This window comes from Delphinus delphis, chromosome 4, assembly GCF_949987515.2.
Source record: "Delphinus delphis chromosome 4, mDelDel1.2, whole genome shotgun sequence".
NCBI classification, from domain to species: Eukaryota; Metazoa; Chordata; class Mammalia; order Artiodactyla; family Delphinidae; genus Delphinus; species Delphinus delphis.
In genome coordinates this window covers 96051582-96074778 of record NC_082686.1, presented here as the reverse complement: position 1 = coordinate 96074778, position 23197 = coordinate 96051582, and the positions used below count along the sequence as shown (strand labels likewise).

Here is a 23197-nt window from a genome sequence, read left to right as displayed (position 1 = left end):
TTACCAGGGAAGACATAAGATATTTTGGTAAATCACATTTTGGTTGGAGATTCTGGTTATAGAACCAGTCCAAATAGAGACATAGTTTATCCTTTAAAAAAAGAATAATCCTTACATTGTTTTTCATACTGAATTAAACTGTATATACTACTACAACCAAAGCCACTAAACAAGTGACCTCACCATTTCACCCTGTAATACTTCCCATAAACACCGAAGTATACAGTAACAGAAACACTTTATAAAATTACCTTGGGAAATCATGAAGTATTTTAAAATTTGACACATTTTCAGTAAATATATCTCTACTATGAAATAGATTAATCTTTCTTTAACTGAATATAGTTAACATAAAACAGTGTGTAAATTTAAGGTGTAAAATACATTAACTTGATACATTTATATATTATAATATGACTGCCTTTGTAGCAATATTGAGCACTTCTATCACATTACATTTTTATCCTATCATTTTAGTCACTGGGATAATTAAGTTTAAGTCTCTTAGCATGGTTGATGATTATAGTATAATATTGTTGTCTATACTCATTATACCATGCATTAGATCTCTACGGCTTATTTATTATTCATTGCATAGATTAATCATCTTTAAATCTCCCTTTTCCTTACTCTGGTATCTTGTTCTTTAAAACTACCCTTTGCCTTGTCTTCCTCTTCCCACCATGACTACAGGTATCAATTACATGCCAAACCTCTACACTGCTCCTACCTGTGACCAGCAGAGTTTCCAAAAACACTCTTTTTTGTGTCATCCGCCTAAAAAATCTTCAGTAACCATCCTCTTGACAGCAAGATAACTCCTAACGCCATAGTCGAATATCAAAGTATGCTAGAATCTGACTGCCTTACTACCCACTACTTCTCTAACCCAACTGTCTACTCTTCACTGCCCCCTCCTGAAGTTACCTAGCACTTGCACATCTTTTGTGCATTTATTCATGGTATGCTAACCTGAAAGGTTATTCCTGTTATCTTAAATCTATGCTTTACCAGCCAAGACCCAGGTCAAATCCCATCTCTACAGAAAACTCACCAAACTGGCAATAATCTCACCCAGTTTTAACGTGCCAAGTTCTTACTGTCTATAATAATTCATTTAATACCTACCATATGTTGCTCCTTAGTTATCTTTCTGTTGTGGAGATTGCTACTTCCTACTAGATCAAAAGCTCCTCTAGGTTCCAGCATAGTCCAGCATATGTTTTAATTGTATTATAAACCATGAGCATCACAAAATATGCTATGAAGCTTCCTAAGCAGTTTTCCATTTTTCTCCAATATGTGCACACAAGAGAGCAGATTACATATGCTTATTAGCCTAGTAAACTTTTGTTTATACACTTATTCTATAGACAAGAAAAAAAAAAAACCCTGCACATTCATCTTTACTCCTCTTTATCTCAAATGAAAAATTTTCTCAAATAAATAGTATGCATAACTAAAAGCAAGTATTTAGGAATTAAATGAAATTAAATTCATAACAACAAAGGGCAAAATGTAGACATTGTTTGGATCCTGACTTGAACAAAATAACTATAAAAGAACATTTATACAATTTAAGCAATTATACAACTGAGGAAATCTGAATATGGACCAGGTACTAGATGACACCAAACAGTTATTAATGTTGTTTTGTGTGACAAAGCATTAAAATGTACACTTTTTATAGATGCACACTGAAGCATGTACTAGCAAAATACAATAAGAACCATGATCTTTTTTTAAACAGAGGAATAAAGGGAGAAAAGGGAAAGAGAAAAAGCAACAGAGAAAGCGATAAGGGGGGAACATAGGGAGAAAAAACCAAAAGGGATGGATGAAGCTGGTGTGGCAAAATAATGTTTAAAATTGGGTAATGTTGCATCTGGGTGAGTTGGGATTCATTATACAGTTCTCTCTAATTGTATGTATGTTTGAAAATTTTCATGTTTAACATTCTTTTAAATGAAAAAAAAATCAAATTGAACTCAACGTAAGTTAGCAGTAAAAAAATTTTATACTACTATCATACTCTTCGCTATTCAAATAAGAAGTAAAACAGTGATAAATACTTTGCAACAGTTCATAAATTACCACAATGACAGAGGTGCCTTCCTCTTAAGAATTAGGAAAACTGTGAGCCAAGTCAGTATCTATTTTGCTTACCAGCATGCTCTTTTACTTAATTTTAGCAAAGTACAGGCACATAATATATGCTAAATAAATATTTACAAAATGAATAAATTAATTTTAGATGAAATATATTAATATATTGAGGATAATTACTTAGACACAGATATTAATTAATTCACTATTACAGAGCTCTGACTATATTAAATGCTATTTAATTAAACTGAATGGTATCAACTGCAGAGCCATGATCAGAATCAATAAAAAGTAAAATATATCATTTTTGCATTTATTTGTGTTTGTTTTCCTGAAGTCACTTTGCATTACCACTTGACTTTTATGGAATATTCACTATTAGAATAAGGTCTATAAAAAAAATTCTTTGACACTGAGAAGATTTAGTGATATTTTCCTCTATGAACAAACTTAATCGCCTTTTGATTGAAGACTACGTCCTTAACACAACTGTAATAGCCACCTGATATCAAACATCTGAATACATAAAGTCTAAAACCAAACAACCCAGAAGCTCTAAATTTTTAAGCAAACTCAGTAAAACAGTCATTTACTTAAGTCTGCTTAAGAGAGAGAATTGGTTGTTTTGATCCTAAAATTCTGAATTAGTTTCATATATAATGGAGCTTTTCCCAACCACACTCCTTCAAATGTCCAACTGATAGTATACAAATTAACACCAATCTTGCTATTTTAATTATATGACCATTAAGAGTCTGATTAGCTTTCCCACTATTTTAGTCAAATAATACATTATATGAGAAAAAAAGTAAATACTTCCAAGTGAAAATCTGTGTGGAATAAATACCCATGTCTTATTTCAAACAATCAAAGTCAAAGTTAAAGGGCATCTTAAAGAAAAATCCACAAACCTTCAGCAATCATGTCTTCCATCTCTGTGTCAGATGAATTATCTGCATGCTTTGCATTATTCTGTAGCTCTGGCTGAACACACACGGAATTTATCACCTGATTATCCAAAATAGGCCTTTTCTTCACAGGCTGTTCAATCAGCAGAGATGAACGACTCACCTTTAAAAGACAGACAGAACAAAATAAAATAATCTTTTAAAGGATTTTCAAAAACAACTTAGTTTAAAAATCTCTTGAAACGAATGGTATCTGTGATAATTTACTTGTACGACTGATCAGATCCATTCATTAAGGGCTTTATTCCTTGAGAAAAGGTTAGGCAACCTGAACATAAATGCTTTATACTGCAGTCCATGAGCAGTATGGATGCTTCAAAGTCTCAGTCAAATGGAACCAAGGGTCCTAGTTTAGGCAGGTAGGTTAAAAAGTTTTTTAAAAAATCAGTAATAAATTTTGATGAGCCAGTACCTTTAATATATTTTTTTCCTGCAATAACTTTTAAGATTTATTTTTCATGCACAAAGCTTTTTATTTGTAGGATTATCTCCTCAGGATAGATCATTATCATATGCATTTTAAAGATAAGGGAACTCGACTCCCCTGGTGGCACAGTGGTTAAGAATCCGCCTGCCAATGCAGGGGACATGGGTTCAAGCCCTGGTCCCGGAAGATCCCACATGCCACAGAGCAACTAAGCCCACGTACCACAATTACAGAGCCTGTGCTCTAGAGCTTGCAAGCCACAACTACTGAGCCCATGTGCCACAACTACTGAAGCCTGTGCGCCGAGAGCCTGGGCTCTGCAACAAGAGAAGCCACCGCAATGAGAAGCCCACGCACCACAAAGAAGAGTAGCCCCTGCTCGCCGCAACCAGAGAAAGCCCGCGCGCAGCAATGAACATCCAATGTAGCCAAAAATAAATACATACATACATACATAAAAAAAAAATAAAGGGAACTAATGTTAAAAGTATGCAGGTGGAGGAGGAGACCTTCAAGATGGCGGAAGAGTAAGACGCACAGATCACCTTCCTCCCCACAGATACACCAGAAATACATCTACACGTGGAACAACTCCTACAGAACACCTACTGAACACTGGCAGAAGACCTCAGACCTCCCAAAAGGCAAGAAACTCCCCACATACCTGGGTAGGGCAAAAAAAAAAAAAAAGAATAAACAGAGACAAAAGAATAGGGACGGGAACTGCACCTCCAGAAGGGAGCTGTGAAGGAGGAAAAGTTTCCACACACTAACACAGAATTAGGGGCAAAGGGCAAAGCGGAGAGATTTCCGCACAGAGGATGAGTGCTGGTCAGCACTCACCAGCCCGAGAGGCTTGTCTGCTCACCCACCGGGGCAGGTAGGGGCTGGGAGCTGAGGCACTGGCTTCGGAGGCCAGATCCCAGGGAGAGGACTGGGGTTGGCTGAGTGAACACAGCCTGAAGGGAGTTAGTGCACCACAGCTAGCCAGGAGGGAGTCCGGGAAAAACTCTAAACGTGCCTAAGAGGCAAGAGACCATTGTTTCAGGGTGCACGAAGAGAGGGGATTCAGAGCACCACCTAAACAAGCTCCGGAGACTGGCGCAAGCTGCAGCTATAAGGATGGACCCCACAGTCGGGCATGAGACGCTAAGGCTGTTGCTGCCGCCACCAAGAAGCCTGTGTGCGAGCACAGGTCACTATCCACACCTCCCCTCCCAGCAGCCTGTGCAGCCCGCCACTGCCAGGGTCCTGTGATCCAGGGACAACTTCCCAGGGAGAACACACGGCACGCCTCAAGCTGGTGCAACGTCACACTGGCCTCTGCCGCCACAGGCTCACCCGCACTCCGTGCCCCTCCTCCCCCCGGCCTGAGTGAGCCAGAGCCCCCTAATCAGCTGCTCCTTTAACCCCGTCCTGTCTGAGCGGGAACAGACGCCCTCTGGCGACCTACACGCAGAGGCGGGGCCAAATCCAAAGCTGAGCCCCGGGAGCTGTGCGAACAAAGAAGAGAAAGGGAAATTTCTCCCAGCAGCCTCAGAAGCAGCAGATTAAAGCTCCACAATCAACTTGATGTACCCTGCATCTGTGGAATACCTGAATAGACAACGAATCATTCCAAAATTGAGGTGGCAGACTTTGGGAGCAGCTGTAGACTTGGGGTTTGCTTTCTGCATCTAATTTGTTTCTGATTTTATGTTTACCTTAGTTTACTATTTAGAGTTTATTATCATTGGTAGATTTGTTTATTGATTTGGCTGCTCGCTTACTTTTTTTTTAAATACATATTTTTTTTCCCTTTTTCTCTTTTTGTGAGTGTGTATGTGTATGCTTCTTTGTGTGATTTTGTCTGTATAGCTTTGCTTTTAACATGTGTCCTAGGGTTCTGTCTGTCCATTCTCTCTTTCTTTTTTCTTTAGTATAGTTTTTAGTGCTTGTTATCATTGGTGGATTTGTTTTTTGGTTTTGTTGCTCTCTTCTTTCTTTCTTTCTATTACTTTTTAGTTTTTTATTTTTAATAATTTTTTAAAGATTTTTATTTTAATACCTTTATTTTATTTTATTTTTTCCTCCCTCCCTTTCTTTCTTTCTCTTTCTTTCTTTCTTTCTCCATTTTCTCCTGAGCCATGCGGCTGACAGGGTCTTGGTGCTCTGGCTGGGGGTCAGGCCTGTGCCTCTGAGGTGGGAGAGCTGAGTTCAGGACACTGGTCTACCAGAGACCTCCCGGCTCCACGTAATATCACACAGTGAAAGTTCTCCCAGAGATCTCCATCTCAACGCTAAGACCCAGCTCAACTCAATGACCAGCAAGCTACACTGCTTGACACCCTATGCCAAACAACTAGCAAGACAGGAATACAGCCCCACCCATTAGCAGAGAGGCTGCCTAAAATCATAATAAGGTCACAGACACCCCAAAACACATCACCAGATGCAGTGCTGCCCAACAGAAAGACAATATCCAGCCTCATCCACGAGAACACAGGCACCAGTCCTCTCCATCAGGAAGCCTACACAACCCACTAAACCAATCTTAGCCACTGAGGGCAGACACCAAAAACAACGGGAACTATGAACATGTAGTCTGTGAAAAGGAGACCCCAAACACAGTAAGTTAAGCAAAATGAGAAGACAGAGAAACACACAGCAGATGGAGGAGCAAGGAAAAAACCCACCAGACCAAAAAGATGAAGAGGAAATAGGCAGTCTATCTGGAAGAGAATTCAGAGTAATGATAGTAAAGGTGATCCAAAATCTTTGAAATAGAATGGAGAAAATACAAGAAACGTTTAACAAGGACTTACAAGAACTAAAGAGCAAAGAAACAATGATGAACAACACAATAAATGAAATTAAAAATTCTCTAGAAGGAAATCAATGGCAGAATAAATGAGGCAAAAGAACGGATAAGTAACCTGGAAGATAAAACAGTGGAAATAACTACCGCAGAGCAGAATAAAGAAAAAAGAATGAAAAGAATTGAGGACAGTCTTAAGAGACCTCTACGACAACAATAAATGCACCAACATTCAAATTATAGGGGGGCCCAGAAGAAGAAGAGAAAAAGAAAGGGACTGAGAAAATATTTGATGAGATTATAGTTGAAAACTTCCCTATTATGGGGAAGGAAATAGCCAATCAAGTCCAGGAAGCGCAGAGAGTCCCATACAGGATAAACCCAAGGAGAAACACGCCAAGACACATATTAATCAAAAATTAATTATAAAGAAAAAATATTAAAAGCAGCAAGGGAAAAACAACAAATAACATACAAGGGAATCCCCATAAGGTTAACAGCTGATCTTTCAGCAGAAACTCTGACAGCCAGAAGGGAGTGGCAGGACACATTTAAAGTGATGAAAGGGAAAAACCTACAACCAAGAATACTCTATCCACCAAGGACCTTATTCAGATTCAAAGGAGAAATTAAAACCTGTACAGAGAAGCAAAAGCTAAGAGAATTCAGCACCACCAAACCAGCTTTAAAACAAATGCTAAAGGAACTTCTCTAGGCAGGAAACACAAGAGAAGGAAAAGACCTATAATAACAAACCCAAAACAATTAAGAAAATGGTAATAGGAACATACATATCGATAACTGCCTTAAATGTAAATGGATTAAATGCTCCAACCAAAAGACACAGACTGGCTGAATGGATACCAAAACAAGACCCATATATATGCTGTCTACAAAAGAGCCACATCAGACCTAGGGACACATACAGACTGAAAGTAAGGGGATGGAAAAAGATATACCATGCAAATGGAAATCAAAAGAAAGCTGGAGTAGCAATTCTCGTATCAGATAAAATGGATGTTAAAATAAAGACTACTACAAGAGACAAAGAAGGACACTACATAATGATCAAGGGATCGATCCAAGAAGAAGATATAACAATTGTAAATATTTATGCACCCAACATAAGAGCACCTCAAAACATAAGGCAAATGCTAACAGCCATAAAAGGGGAAATCGACAGTAACACAATCATAGTAGGGGACTTTAACACCCCACTTTCACCAATGGACAGATCATCCAAAATGAAAATGAATGTAAGGATACACAAGCTTTAAATGATACATTAAACAAGATGGACTTAATTGATATTTATAGGACATTCCATCAAAAACAACAGAATACATTTTCTTCTCAAGTACTCATGGAACATTCTCCAGGATAGACCATATCCTGGGACACAAACCAAGCTGTGGTAAATTTAAGAAAACTGAAATTGTATCAAGTATCTTTTCTGACCACAACAGTATGAGACTAGATATCAATTACAGGAAAAAATCTGTAAAAAATACAAACACATGGAGGCTAAACCATACACTACTAAATACACTACTAAATCTCTTGGTTAAGAGATCACTGAAGAAATCAAAGAGGAAATCAAAAAATACCTAGAAACAAATGACAATGAAAACACGACAACCCAAAACTTATGGGATGCAGCAAAAGCAGTTCTAAGAGGGAAGTTTATAGCAATACAATCCTACCTCAGGAAACATCTCAAATAAACAACCTAACCGTACACATAAAGCAATTAGAGAAAGAAGAACAAAAAAAAACCCCAAAATTAGCAGAAGGAAAGAAATCATAAAGATCAGATCAGAAATAAATGAAAAAGAAATGAAGAAAACAATAGCAAAGGTCAATAAAACTTAAAGCTGGTTCTTGAGAAGATAAACGAAAGTGATAAACCATTAGCCAGACTCATCAAGAAAAAAAGGAAGACTCAAATCAATATAATTGAAATGAAATGAAAAAGAAGTAACAACTGATACTGCAGAAATACAAAGGATCATGAGAGATTACTACAAGCAACTATATGCTAAGAAAATGGACAATGTGCAAGAAATGGACAAATTCTTAAAAAGCACAACCTTCCGAGACTGAACCAGGAAGAAATAGAAAATATAAACAGACCAATCACAAGCAATGAAATTGAGACTGTGATTAAAAATCTTCCAACAAACAAAAGCCTAGGACCAGATGGCTTCACAGGTGAATTCTAACAAACATTTAGGGAAGAGCTAACACCTATCCTTCTCAAACTCTTCCAATATATAGCAGAGGGAGGAACACCCCCAAACTCATTCTATGAGGCCACCATCAATCACCCTGATATCGAAACCAGGCAAGGATGTCACAAAGAAAGAAAACTGCAGGCCAATATCACTGATGAACATAGATGCAAAAATCCTCAACAAAATACTAGCAAACAGAATCCAACAGCACATTAAAAGGAACATACACCATGATCAAGTGGGGTTTATCCCAGGAATGCAAGGATTCTTCAATATACACAAATCAATCAATGTGATACACCATATTAACAAGTTGAAGGAGAAAAACCGTATGACTATCTCAATAGATACAGAAAAAGCTTTCTACAAAATTCAACACCTGTTTATGATAAAAGCCATCCAGAAAGTAGGCACAGAGGGAACTTACCTCAACATAATAAAGGCCATATATGACAAACCCACAGCCAACATTGCTCTCAATGGGGAAAAACCGAAACCATTTCCTCTAAGATCAGGAACAAGACAAGGTTGTCCACTCTAACCACTATTATTCAACACAGTTTTGGAAGTTTTAGCCAAAGCAATCAGAGAAGAAAAAGAAATAAAAGGAATCCAAATCGGAAAAGAAGTAAAGCTGTCACTGTTTGCAGATGACATGATACTATACACAGAGAATCGAAAAGATGCTACCAGGAAACTACCAGAGCTAATCAATGAATTTGGTAAAGTAGCAGGATACAAAATTAACGCACAGAAATCTCTTGCATCCCCAAACTCGAATGATGAAAAATGTGAAAGAGAAATTAAGGAAACACTCTCATTTACCACTGCAACAAAAAGAATAAAATACCCAGGAATAAGCCTACCTAAAGAGACAAAAGACCTGTATGCAGAAAACTATAAGACATTGATGAAAGAAATTAAAGATGATACAAACAGATGGAGAGATATACCATGTTCTTGGATGGGAAGAATCAACACTGTGAAAATATCTATACTACCCAAAGCAATCTACAGATTCAATGCAATCCCTATCAAACTACCGATGGCATTTTTCCCAGAACTAGAACAAAAAATTTCACAATTTGTATGGAAACACAAAAGACCCCGAATAGCCAAAGCAATCTTGAGAAACAAAAACGGAGCTGGAGGAATCAGGCTCCTGGACTTCAGACTATACCACAAAGCTACAGTAATCAAGACAGTATGGTCGTGTCACAAAAACAGAAATATAGATCAATGGAACAGGATAGAAAGCCCAGAGATAAACCCACACACATATGTTCACCTTATTTTTGATAAAGGAGGCAAGAATATACAATGAAGAAAAGACAGCCTCTTCAGTAAGTGGTGCTGGGAAAACTGGACAGCTACATGTAAAAGAAAGAAATTAGAACACTCCCTAACACCATGCACAAAAATAAATTCAAAATAGATTAAAGACCTAAATGTAAGGTCAGACCCTATAAAACTCTTAGAGGAAAACATAGGCAGAACACTCTATGACATAAAGTACCAAAAGTTCCTTTTTCACCCACCTCCTTGAGAAATGGAAATAAAAACAAAAATAAACAAATGGGACCTAATGAAACTTAAAAGCTTTTGCACAGCAAAGGAAACCACATCAAGATGGAAGACAACCCTCAGAATCGGAGAAAATATATGCAAATGAAGCAACTCACAAAGGATTAATCTCCAAAATTTATAAGCAGCTCATGCAGCTCAATATCCAAAAAACAAACAACCCAATCCAAAAATGGGCAGCAGACCTAAATAGACATTTCTCCACAAGATATACAGACTGCCAACAAACACATGAAAGAATGCTCAACATCATTAATCATTAGAGAAATGCAAATCAAAACTACAATGAGGTATCACCTCACACCAGTTAGGATGGCCATCATCAAAAAATCTACAAACAGGGCTTCCCTGGGTGGCACAGTGGTTGAGAGTCCTCCTGCCGATGCAGGGGACACGGGTTTGTGCCCTGGTCCGGGAAGATCCCACATGCCGCAGAGCAGCTAGGCCCATGGGCCATGGCCGCTGAGCCTGCGCGTCCGGAGCCTGTGCTCCGCAACGGGAGAGGCCACAGCAGTGAGAGGCCCGCGTACCGAAAAAAAAAAAAAATCTACAAACAATAAATGCTGGACAGGGTGTGGAGAAAAGGGAATCCTCTTGCACTGTTGGTAGGAATGTAAATTGATACAGCCACTATGGAGAACAGTATGGAGGATCCTTAAGAAACTAAAAATAGAACTACCATACAACCCAGCAATCCCACTACTAGGCATATACCCTGAGAAAACCATAATTCAAAAAGAGTCATGTACCACAATGTTCATTGCAGCACTCTTTACAATAGCCAGGATATGGAAGCACCTCAGTGTCCATCGACAGATGAATGGATAAAGAAGATGTGCCACATATATACAATGGAATATTACTCAGCCATAAAAAGAAACGAAGCTGAGTTATTTGTAGAGAGGTGGATGGACCTAGAGTCTGTCATACAGAGTGAAGTAAGTCAGAAAGAGAAAAATACCATATGCTAACACATATATTTGGAATCTCAAAAAAAAAAAGGTTCTGAAGAACCTAGGGGCAGGACAGGAATAAAGACACAGATGTAGAGAATGCACTTGAGGACACGGAGAGGGGGAAAGGTAAGTTGGGACGAAGTGAGAGAGTGGCATGGACTTATATACACTACCAACGTAAAATAGATAGCTAGTGGGAAGCAGCCACATAGCACAGGGAGATCAGCTCGGTGCCTTGCGACCACCTAGAGGGGTGGGATAGGGAGGGTGGGAGTGAGATGCAAGAGGGAGGAGATATGGGGATATATGTATATGTATAGCTGATTCACTTTGTTATAAAGCAGAAACTAACACACCACTGTAAAGCAATTATACTCCAATAAAGGTGTTAAAAAAATAAAACAAAGGAATGCCTATCCAAAAAAAAAAAACAAACAAACAAAAGCAGAATCAGGAACTCAAGTCTCCTGACTCCCTAGTTCAGCAACCTATTATAATCAAAAAAAGAAAAAATGGAAAACTCATTGCTGGAAAAACTGTAATATTCAGTGCTGCTAAGAGTATACACTTCTGGTATATGAATAAATTTAAATAATCTTCCAGAAAATAATTTGGCAATATATATCAGGAGTCTTATGAATACATACTTTGAATACATATGTAATGTGATCCAATACCTATACTTCTAGGAATTTATGCTAAAGAAATTATTTAAAATGTGGATTTCAAATGTGGATAATTTACATACAAAGATATTCCTTTCAGGGCTATCTGAACAGCAAAAAAATAGAAACCTGAATGTCCAACAACATAGTTGTCCCTCAGTACTTGCAGGGGATTGATTCCAAGACTCCAGAGGATACAAATTCCGCAGATGCTCAAGTCCCTTATGTAAAATGGAGTATTATTTGCATATAACCTATGCACATTCTCCCATGTACTTTTTTTTTTTTTTTTGGCCACACCACATGGCATACGGGATCTTAGTTCCCTGACCAGGGATTGAACCCAATGCATTGGGAGCCCAGAGTCTTAACCACTGGACCGCCAGGGAAGTCCCATCCCATATACTTTAAATCATCTCTAGATTACTTATAATACTGAATACAATGTAAATGCAAAGTAAATAGTTGCCCGTGCATGGCAAATTCAAGTTTTGCTTTCTGGAACTTTGTAGACTGTTTTTTGTTTTAATTCTTGATCTATGATTGGGTTGACTCCCTGATGTGAAACCTGTGGATATGGGGGGCCAACTGTAATGGAAGGATTATATAAATTACAGTTGTCCAGAAAGTGAAATATTATGTAACCTTTCAAAATGTTTCCTAAGTACTATTAATCAAACTAGAAAATAAATGCTCAAGATATACTAAGTGAAAGAAGCTGAACTGTATATATAATAATAACCTTGATCATATGAAAAAATATATATATTAAAATATACTCTGTGGTATTGCTGAGGATTATTTGTTCTCTTTATTTTCCAAATTTTCCATTAAAAAAATACATATTACTTTTGTAATCTGAAAAAAGAAGTTGTAACTGTCACTAGTAATAATTGATAATCATAGCTATGGCCATTAAGTGCCAGGCACTACACAGCAATTTATGCACATTTATTCCTCACAATAACCCTAAGAGCAAAGTATCACCTCCATTTGCTGGATGAACAAATGAATTTCAAAAAGGCTGAATGACTTGACAAAGGTTACACAGTCTACATGTGGCAGAGCCAGATCCAATCACCGAGGAATAGGGAGAAAAAAACCTGTTCCTCCACTCACTATATATCAGAGATTCTTAGATCCAAGCTTAATATACACACAGTAAACTGAAAGCAAAGGCAACTGATTAGACAGTCAACTATCACAGTGCAATCACAATGCACTACCTGTGAATCTGAAAAATCAGATAGTTCAAAGTCCTCCAAAATACATAATTTTGTTTTCTTGTCTTTGATTTGGGCTTTGATTTTGGCCACTTGTCTTGGTATATTTTCTAAGGGAAAATGTTCATCTCTGGATATTAGTATGTAATGTATCTAGTATAGCTGTAATGTACAGCTAGTCTCAAATCACAATACTCTTAGTGACAGATATAGCACCTCAATTTTGAGGTGAACATTTTGAAGCATTTTTGAAATCTGACTGAAGGCTGAGATTTAAGAATAATGAAAAGATCTATTTGCTAATTTTAAAGCATCAACTGGGTAACATCAGAAGTATGAGATCACTGGGAAGTCATTATTTTCTGTATTCAAGTTAAAGTTCACAAAGTATCATATTATACAAGAAACACCATTAAAAAGAAACTAATGAACTTTAGGTATCATTTCAAGCCCCTTAAAAAAAATAGAAAGTTTATTTCATTGGAGTAAACATATAATTGCCTTCTCTAAAAATTATAAAACTGATATCCTTATATCCTGAAAGTTTTCTTCTTAGTTTATACATTTAAATAGCTAGCGTAAAATTCTAGAAGTATATCTGGAAATATATAAAAGATATAAAGAAATTCTAGATAAAAGATTAACAACTTTTGAGATAAAATTACAAGCTTTTTATTAGATAACAACAGATTATACATTTTAAGATAATGCTACATGAATAATTGTAAAAATACAAATTTGCTTGCTACTTACAGGAAATGGCTCCAATCCCTCCTGAATTACAAAGCCTTCAATAACATGGGTCAAGATCTGTGGCTTAACAATAGCCTGTGGAGGTTTGTTTTCTACACTGGGTATGCTACCAAGCATAGATGTACTATTACTCCTTGTGGTAGCAGCTGGAAGTAAGAGTGGAGGTGGAGGAACAGACACATGTGAAGGATCTGATGGAGATTTAATTACTGAAGCACTGACTGATGCCACAACAGGTAATTCTACTTGCTCTGTGGAACAAAAAAAAAAAAGTCATTTTTTTAATCTTTAGCATTCTGCCCAGGCAAATATGAAAGAAAATTCAAGAATAAATATTAGTAACAATAACAGCTAATATCTGGTGCTTTAAAGAAAATTCTAAGACCCTTATATTTATTATCTCATTTAATCTCCACAATAACCTTATGAGATACATACTACTATTCCCACTTACAGAGGAAGGGGGTGACTTGCTCAAAGTTGTCATTCCAACTTTGGTTACAAAGAACTGTCCCATAAGACATGAAAATGTTTTAGAATGTCAATTTAAGAATAATTACTAAAAAAACTTTAAAATTTTAAGCTATACAGATATTAAATTCCCTATGTTTCTGTTTATATATTCCAAATGATATGGGGGGAAAAAAGTACTTTGAAAACACGCTTAAGAAAAAAAGAATCATGAAATCCACAGAATAAGTAGAAATTTTAATGAATTATACAGGGCATTACCTTTATTTCAAGCTAATTCACATCCATGCACAAATGTTCTTTGTTGTTATCTTTAACAACTCTTCATTGACACCGTACATGTCAATTTGGGGGAACACTGTATACCAGGCAATTGCAAAATGTTGGGCTGGATCACTGTGATTCCTCCCCTTCAAACTCTGAGGACCACAATAAGACAGACCCACAGCCTACAATGGAGACTTTACCTCCCCATTCGGGAGCAATAAACCTTTACTAAGCTGTACCAAAGTGGAGAGGCGGAACCAGCTGATAGCTAGGAATACCAGTGAGTACAAGATGTCTGAGAAAAATAACAAAAAAAGAACATGTGGTAAAGATAATATTACTACTTACTGAGCACTTTTGTGCCAGGTACTGTATAAATGTCTTACATGTTATAACACATTTAGCCCTCAAAACTAGCCTATGGGTAGGTACTGTTATTATCTCCATTTTATAGATGTGGAAACCAAAACACAGAAAGATAAAGCAACTTGCCTAGAGGCACACAGCTAATAAGCAGTGGAGCTGGGATACTAACCCAGGCAATCAGGTTCTGGATTCCGGAGACAATGCTTTTTTCATTGCTACAGTAACTCCTCTCCACCATCAGTATGAAAAGGATTGATATCACTATCAAAAATGCTCAAAATATAGCTCAGGTAGAGAAGAAAGAAAAGAAATCCCTATCGAATAAAAATTTCAGCTAACAAAATAGTGTAGTGATAATCAGTGTAGTGTCAGAAATGGAAAAGCTAACAGTTCAGACATAGTAACTCTGACGTAATTAATAACACTATGTAGCTTATCACAGCAAGATTACAGCCATAACTTAACCTAGTTCCACCAAATAATCCACCAGGATAAACTGTACTGGAAAAGCTATTTAAAGTCACACAATCCCTCATTAAGAACTACAAAAGAAAGTCAGCAGAGGACTTCCCTGGTGGCTCAGTGGTTAAGAATCTGCCTGCCAATTCAGGGACACGGGTTCGATCCCTAGTCCGGGAAGATCCCACAAGCCGCAGAGCATGTGCGCCACAACTACTGAGCCTGCGTGCCACAACTACTGAAGCCTGCACGCCTAGAGCCCATGCTCCGCAACAAGAGAAGCCACTGCAATGAGAAGCCCGTGCACAGCACAAAGAGTAGCCCCCACTCGCTGCAACTAGAGAAAGCCCATGCAGCAATGAAGACCCAACCCAGCCACCCCCCCAAAAAAAAAGAAAAAAAAAGAGAAGAAAAAGTCAGCAGGAAATACTGGTTTGCTTATTTCCAGGAACAAATACACAATTGTACACATGCATTACCAGACTGAAGAACTCCATAAAAATCCTACCCCACATACCCAATTTTCACATATACTCCTAGAAGAAAAGGATAAAAGATATAATCCTGAACTGGGACTAAAAAGCAATTTTTCTGTTGGAAGGAAAATATAAATCTATGGAGAAGTGAAAAATAAGATAAATTTTAATATCCCTTATAGATTTATAAATATTTGGTTACTTTAGAAATATAAAGCTGCATTAAGTATATTGTGGCTTATTCAGAAAATACTGCTTAGTATATGTTCTAACTAATTTTTGGATCATACATACAAATAGATCTAAATTTTGTTGAAAACAAAGTTGTAAGTTACTGACTTCTTTAAAAAGTTATTAATAGCTATGACTTGCCAGTTTATAATCAGCTGTTAAAATCAAAAACACAAGAAACATTGACATATTATAGCAGAACAAAAACACAATTATTGGGGACTTCCCTGGTGGCGCAGCGGTTAAGAATCCGCCTGCCAGTGCAGGGGACATGGGTTATCTGGGAAGATCCCACATGCCGCTGAGCAACTAAGCCCATGCGCCACAACTACTGAGCCTGCACTCTAGAGCCCGTGAGCCACAACTACTGAGCCTGTGTGCCACAACTACTGAAGCCCACGTGCCTAGAGCCCATGCTCCGCAACAAGAGAAGCCACCGCAATGGGAAGCCCACGCACCTCAACAAAGAGCAGCCCCCACTTGCCACAACTAGAGAAAGCCCGCGAGCAGCAATGAAGACCCAACGCAGGCAAAATTTAATTAATTAGTTTTTTAAAAAACAAAAAAACCACAATTACTACACTCTCTAGATTTAAGACAACTGTGAGAGAGAAACCCCAAGTTAACTGATAAGACTTTGCCACAGGTTACTCTGCCTATTCACAGTCTCGTTTTCTGAGCAAGATCTATGAGCTTTTTCTACTCTTTTTTATGGATGCTTTTTTAAGAATTCTTATAGATTTATGAAGACCGAATCCTGGGTGGAAACAAGTCCCTCTATTTTTACAGGTTAGTTTATTACATGATTTGATGAGCAACCTGTGCTTGCTTTTCCCCCTTCATATACTACAGAAACTAGTTAAGTATGAAGTAAATTAAAGGAAGATTCAAAAATCTACATTGTACTTAGACAATTTAGCCAGAGGGATGGATATGCCTGCCAGGATCTCAGACTACATTCCTGAGGAAATAATGTGAAGATATTCTTGAGTTTCAATATATCAAAAATGTTTAAATTTTCTTGAGTATCATTAGTAATGCTTATTAGGCAATTAAATCACAGTCACAATGCAAGGTTAGTATCCAATTAAACACATATTTCTGCCTTTAAATCAAAATTCCAAGAAATCTGCAGCAACATAAATCCATTTTCAGTGTATACAAACTACAAAGATTTAATACTATAGTTAGATTTTCTTAAATCTATCTTTTGAGGTATTATTTTGAATAAGCAAAGGCAATAATATTGAACTTGTCTTAAATATTTTATATAATTTTATTGACTAAATGTTTTCTATTTTTCAGGAAGAAGTTGGGGAAAAAGTTGGAGGAAAATTGGTTTTCCCCCTCCATGCTTTCCAGAGATTCATATTGGTAGTAAGGGATAAAAGCTAGAAAGAAGAGAAAGGATAGAAATGTGGCATGCTGAAGAAAAGAGAGGACAAGGGCTGCTTTGGTAGCAAAGTCAGTGCCCTGTTACAGTCTGTTTCCATGCCTGTTACAGTGGTTAGTCTTAACTGAAAGTGATCATGAAGGCCATGAGATATTCAATAGAATAAAATACTTACAACAAAGCCTGAACCAAGATTAGTATTATCTGGATAAGTGGTCAGTAAACTTTCTATAAAGGACATATGGTCTCTGCAATGACTCATCTTTGCTGCAGTAATGCAAAAGTAGCCATAGATAATATCTGAACAAATGAACGTGGCTGTGTTGCATAGAACTCTATTCATGGACAATGAAATTTGAATTTCATATAATCTTCACATGACATGAAACATTACTCTTCTTTTGATTTTTTTTTCAAACATTTAAAAATTTTAAAACCATACTTAGCTCATTGGCCATACAAAAACATGCAGCAGGAAGGATCTGAAGCGTGAGCTATCATTTGCCAACCCCTGATCTAAATAAAATACTAAAAAAAAAAAAAAAAAAACCCTAACACAGAATATATCTTTTTTAGGACTTAGATACCGGGCTATAGATTATAATGTTTTAGTAAAATACCGAGGATTCACAGTCACTTTGATATTATCAGGAGGAGTATAGAGAAGATTTACTTGAACTTGTAAGTAGTTCTGAAGTAGTGAATAAGAATTTGAATGCTTAAACTCAAGAATTTTTTAATCCACGTCCCTAGTAAGAATTAGTGAGGCTTAATTTAAGTACTGTCTGGGAAAGAACACTTTTAAAAGCATTTACTCAGTCTGGGTCACACGCAATTATGACAAATGTCAGATATGACTTCAAATGCTTTGTGATTTTTTTTTTTTTTTTTTTTTTGCGGTACACGGGCCTCTCACTGTTGTGGCCTCTCCCGTTGTGGAGCACAGGCTCCGGACGCACAGGTTCAGCGGCCACGGCTCACGGGCCCAGCTGCTCCGCGGCATGTGGGATCCTCCCGGACCGGGGCACGAACCCGTATCCCCTGCATCGGCAGGCAGACTCTCAACCACTGTGCCACCAGGGAAGCCCATGTTTTGTGATTTTTGGAAAGTATAATTGAAATCTTCTGATAGAACTTTGATTTATTCTAGTTTTTAAGCTAGAAATAGCTTGACACATAAATCTGAATGGTCATATGAAACACATCTGTACAAACTGCTAGAAATTCAAAGGCTGAAATACGTTTTTGATTTGGGTAGTTCCTCAACAACTGTTCTAATTATTCCTCATCAAAAAAAAAAAAATCTTGGGACTTCCCTGGTGGCGCAGTGGTTAAGAATCTGCCTGCCAATGCAGGGGACACGGGTTCGAGCCCTGGTCCAGGAAGATCCCACATGCCGCGGAGCAACTAAGCCTGTGCGCCACAACTACTGAGCCTGTGCTGTAGAGCCTGCGAGCCACAACTACTGAGCCTGCGTGCCACAACTACTGAAGCTTAAGTGCCTAGAGCCCATGCTCTGCAGCAAGAGAAGCCACCGCAATGAGAAGCTCGCGCACCACAAAGAAGAGTAGCCCCCACTCATTGCAACTAGAGGAAGCCCGCGCACCGCAATGAAGACCCAATGCGGCCATAAATTAATTAATTAATTTTTAAAAAGTCTTGAATTCTAATCTATGTTTTGCAGCAATTAATTACACAGCAAATTAGTTTAATACGACCTCTATTGAAAAAAACCTTTTTCCGTTACTAACATTTCTCTAATAGAAAATTACCCCAAATTCAGGCATTTTCTCACCTAACAAAGGATGCTCAGAAGTCAAATCTTCTCCTCTCCCCACAGTTATAGCTGCTGGAGACAATGTGGGTGGTGGTGGAGTTCTATCCATTCGGACACATTCTTCTGATTCCTCTGGCATTTCTTCTTCACATACATCTTCTACTTGATAAACCTGCAACGACAAACCATGCTGCCTAAAAATGTTTCTAAAGTACATTTAATAAGGTGTTCTTAATTTAATGAACAAAATAAATTCCAAGTGTTTTAAAAATTAAAAGGCAAAATGACTATTTGACAGATTGAAAGGAAAACTTTAAAATCATTCAAATGAAGTTTTTCATAATCCTTGACGATTCATGATACTTGATGATATTTCACTGAAAGCAAGCTGTGGATCAGTACCTAGGCTATAAATCACTAAGGTTTCCCAAAGGTGATAGTCAAGTCAGGACATATTTTTAATTTTGTTAATTTTTTAAAATGTTTTGATTTTATACACTCAAACAACTATTTGGGGAATTTACTATAGTTTCTGTTAACTTCCACTGTAATAAATCAAAATAGATACTAATATTTTTCACAAGCATGTTAAGTAAATCTCCAAAATGACACATATTATATAAGGAAATGCACTGTTTAAAGGACTACATCCCAGGTTTTTCTTTATTATATTTATGTGAATTAAAGATTAAATTTTGAAAAGTAATGTCTGAGTACCCACAAAAAAGGTATGTGATTACATGTTTAATCTTCTGATCTACTCAAGAATCTAATGAATTTTTATAAGCTAGTATCAGTTAAACAGAAAACATCTGTCCTTGAAATAACACACACACACCCCCATCCTAAACCATTTGACATATTACTTTTAGTTCTTTAATATTGTTCCATACTTATAGAAGAAAGTTACATCTTTAATTTAACTACCTTGTTATCCAATGGTAAAGATAATACTTAAGAAGAAAACATGGACTCAAAAGTACTCTGAGAAGGAACTTTAAAAACGTCTAACCTATTATTGATTTTTTATTAAACTTAAGGCTGAATTTTCAAAGTCCACTTGTAGAGACTGACATAGGTATTTATTTTGTCATTTTTTTTAATTTAATCATTATTTTTGAAAGATGACAGGTCACCAAAAACAAAGCCACAAAGCAATTTACCCCCTTCTTATATGTACAAAGTTTATTACTTACATTTATAAAAGTTGTGAGTTTTTAAGATAACCTACCCAAACTGATTAATATTTCTAATAAATATCAAAACAAAAAATGTTTCTTCAACATTCACAAAAAACTTTTAAATGATCTAATATTGTATATATTTTTAATCAAACTATTGAAAAAGTTTGATTTGAAATTAAATATAAAAACAATCAATATTTCTGAAACCAGCATAAACGATGTGTGATAAAAAAGACTTGAAGTTTTACCTACAAAGGCATATCTAACAACAGCAATAGAATTTAAAAACCAAAACAAGCAAAAAAAAAACCCTAATTTTTCAAGATAATCTATTAAGAAAAAAAAGCTTTCTTTTTTTTTAAATTAAAAAATCCCTTTGTTACTGATAATTTTATATCAAATATAATATCCAGAGCTGTGATTCGAATCAGCTACTAAGTAGGCAACATTTTTAAAAGTTATTTGCTCACAACCCTGAATCTGGAAACCTGTTTCACTGAGAGAGAGTCCTTGCCTCATGTCTGGATCCTCAGGAGTGAAAGCAGTCGTTCATTACTGTACAGCGCAACAATGATAGCTGCTAGTATCTGTTCATGATAATTTTTTTTAAATGATGATAATGTCCAATACAGGGAAAGTCATCCAAAAAAATGTCCTGGGGGTTAAAGGAAAAACAAAAAACAAAAAACTTCTAGTGAGGGGCACCTGCTGTAGTAGAGATTACCTTAATTTGGCAGAGTGGTGGGGATGTTGATTCAGAGGTAATTAGGCAAGTAATGGTTGTATCAACCAGCTCAACTGTATCTATGTAGCATTCCTTTATTAGATATTACTTTTCTTCCAAAGATCATCTTTTCATAAAATGCTGAAACTCTCTCTTTAATATTAATGCTGTCACAAGTTTTTCAAACACCTACTACAGTACCTTTTAAGGAATCAAAGATCATGCATGAGCATGCATAGTATTCTGATTTTTAAAATATAATGAAAGAGTTTTAAAGGATTAAAAGAGGCAAACACAAATAACATATTCTGAAATAATCCAACAAAGAATACTGTAAAATATTTTTCGTTCTTTACAGGTAAGCCTAACTGTACATACTTTCTTCCACATCCCCCATGTAAAGGCAAAGTAAGTTAAAGAATAAAAGAAGTAGGCAAAAGCAAATCTGTCACAGACATCTGGCACCATCAGCATAAAAAAAATCTAAGTGCGACAACTAAAAGACTGAATAAAGCAAAGAAGTGAAGGTTTTGCTCACAAGATCATTTGGAAACTGTACATCACAATTTCTCTTTAGTTCATAACTATGACTATTCTAAAACTAACACTGGCTGCCAAACTTACCTCAATAAAGTACATTAGTCCCATCTGTCTCCTTTCCCTAAATAAACTGTGGAAAACATTTATTAGTTCTAAATTATCTACACTTACCATATCTTACTTATCATACCTAAATGTCAATGAAAAATCTTTTAAAAAACATACTGATGTTACTTTGAAAATTCACTTATCTTTGAAAATTTCACATCTCTTAGAAGTATCTCTCTACCTTTGAATATTTGAAACAACCAGGAAATTGTGAACGAATGTGTAATTCATGAAGAAATGGGATGGTTAAAAAAATTGATTTGATAAAGGTAGTAACAGAAAAATACAGCAATTTAATAAATAGGCTATGGTACTCAAAGAAAGGTAAAAGATAAGAACAATAACATGGAAACATCTGTAGCAAATATGACCATACCAGTGATAGCAGAGAAAGTTATTCTTCTCATGAAAAAAAACAATTCCAAAAATGAGGTAACATAAATTTAAAAAAAAACAAAATTAATAGAGGGCAGAAAATAATAAGATCCTAGATATTTTTAACTTTAATCCAAGTGTTGTTATGTTTTTGATATTTCTATCCCAAACATGTTCCTCCAAGGTCTGCCCTAACAAAAATAATTAGAAAAATATAAGGCATATAGAGAAATTTTATTTTTTTACTTGTTAAAAACCAATTCATTGAACTAGAAAGTGAGAATATAAATTCAAATTAAATTTGATTTCTTTGAAGGTACTGTACACTTTTAAGCCTGTGTTTTTATATTATAATATCCATTGTAAACTCTTCAAAAATACATTAAAAGAAAATATAGAGACATAATAATTGAAATACAAACTTATTTCTAGATGCCCATTGTTGTCTTTGTCAAATTCTGTTCTTAATAAAAGTGAGTAGGAAGTGGAATTCAATCTCTTCATGCCTATTAAGATCAGTCAGAATGACAAGAATAAAGAATCTATAAATTTGCATCCTGAGCACCAAAATGTTTCCCATTAAGGAACAGACTTTGAAACCCCTTTCCTTTCTGAGTTTATGGTTACTAGCCTTTAAGTGATAAAATCTCTTTAGTGAGGTTTGACATAAAACCTCCTTTGGGGGGTGGTGGTGGTGGTGGGATGAACTGGGAGATTGAGATTGACATGTATACACTAATATGTATAAAATAGATAACTAATAAGAACCTGCTGTATAAAAATAAATAAAATAAAATTCAAAAAAGTAAAAATAAAAAAAAAACCTCTTGAGAATATTGTTTTCCTCAGTTATAAATTAATTATGAATTTGATCATTCTAACATTTAGAGACCTTATTTCAATTTTTATTATAAATTATTTTATAAATTTAAAAGTCCTTTATAGAATGTTTAAAAGAAAAACATTTTTCAGGATAATTTTCCTCTGTAGGCAGTATGTACCATTTCTAGAGGTTTATTTTGATAAATTTCACCACAATCTCAGTTACTCAAAACTTTTACTCCTCCCAGTGGATTTTTTCATCCTCAGTATTCAACTCATCCGCTGAGATTT

The 23197-nt window shown here is 36.2% G+C and overlaps 1 protein-coding gene across 5 annotated transcripts in view; it reads right to left on the bottom strand.

The window, feature by feature from the left end:
* PHC3 (polyhomeotic homolog 3) overlaps positions 1–23197 on the bottom strand; it is an 85505-nt gene that overhangs the window by 21390 nt on the left and 40918 nt on the right. For all 5 annotated transcript variants that reach the window (XM_060011163.1, XM_060011164.1, XM_060011165.1 and 2 more), the window contains 3 exons: positions 19172–19325; positions 13714–13964; positions 3018–3177 (listed from right to left, as the gene is read on the bottom strand). In XM_060011163.1, coding sequence (XP_059867146.1) covers positions 3018–3177; positions 13714–13964; positions 19172–19325 — 565 coding nt within the window. The remainder of the gene's footprint in view (positions 1–3017; positions 3178–13713; positions 13965–19171; positions 19326–23197) is intronic.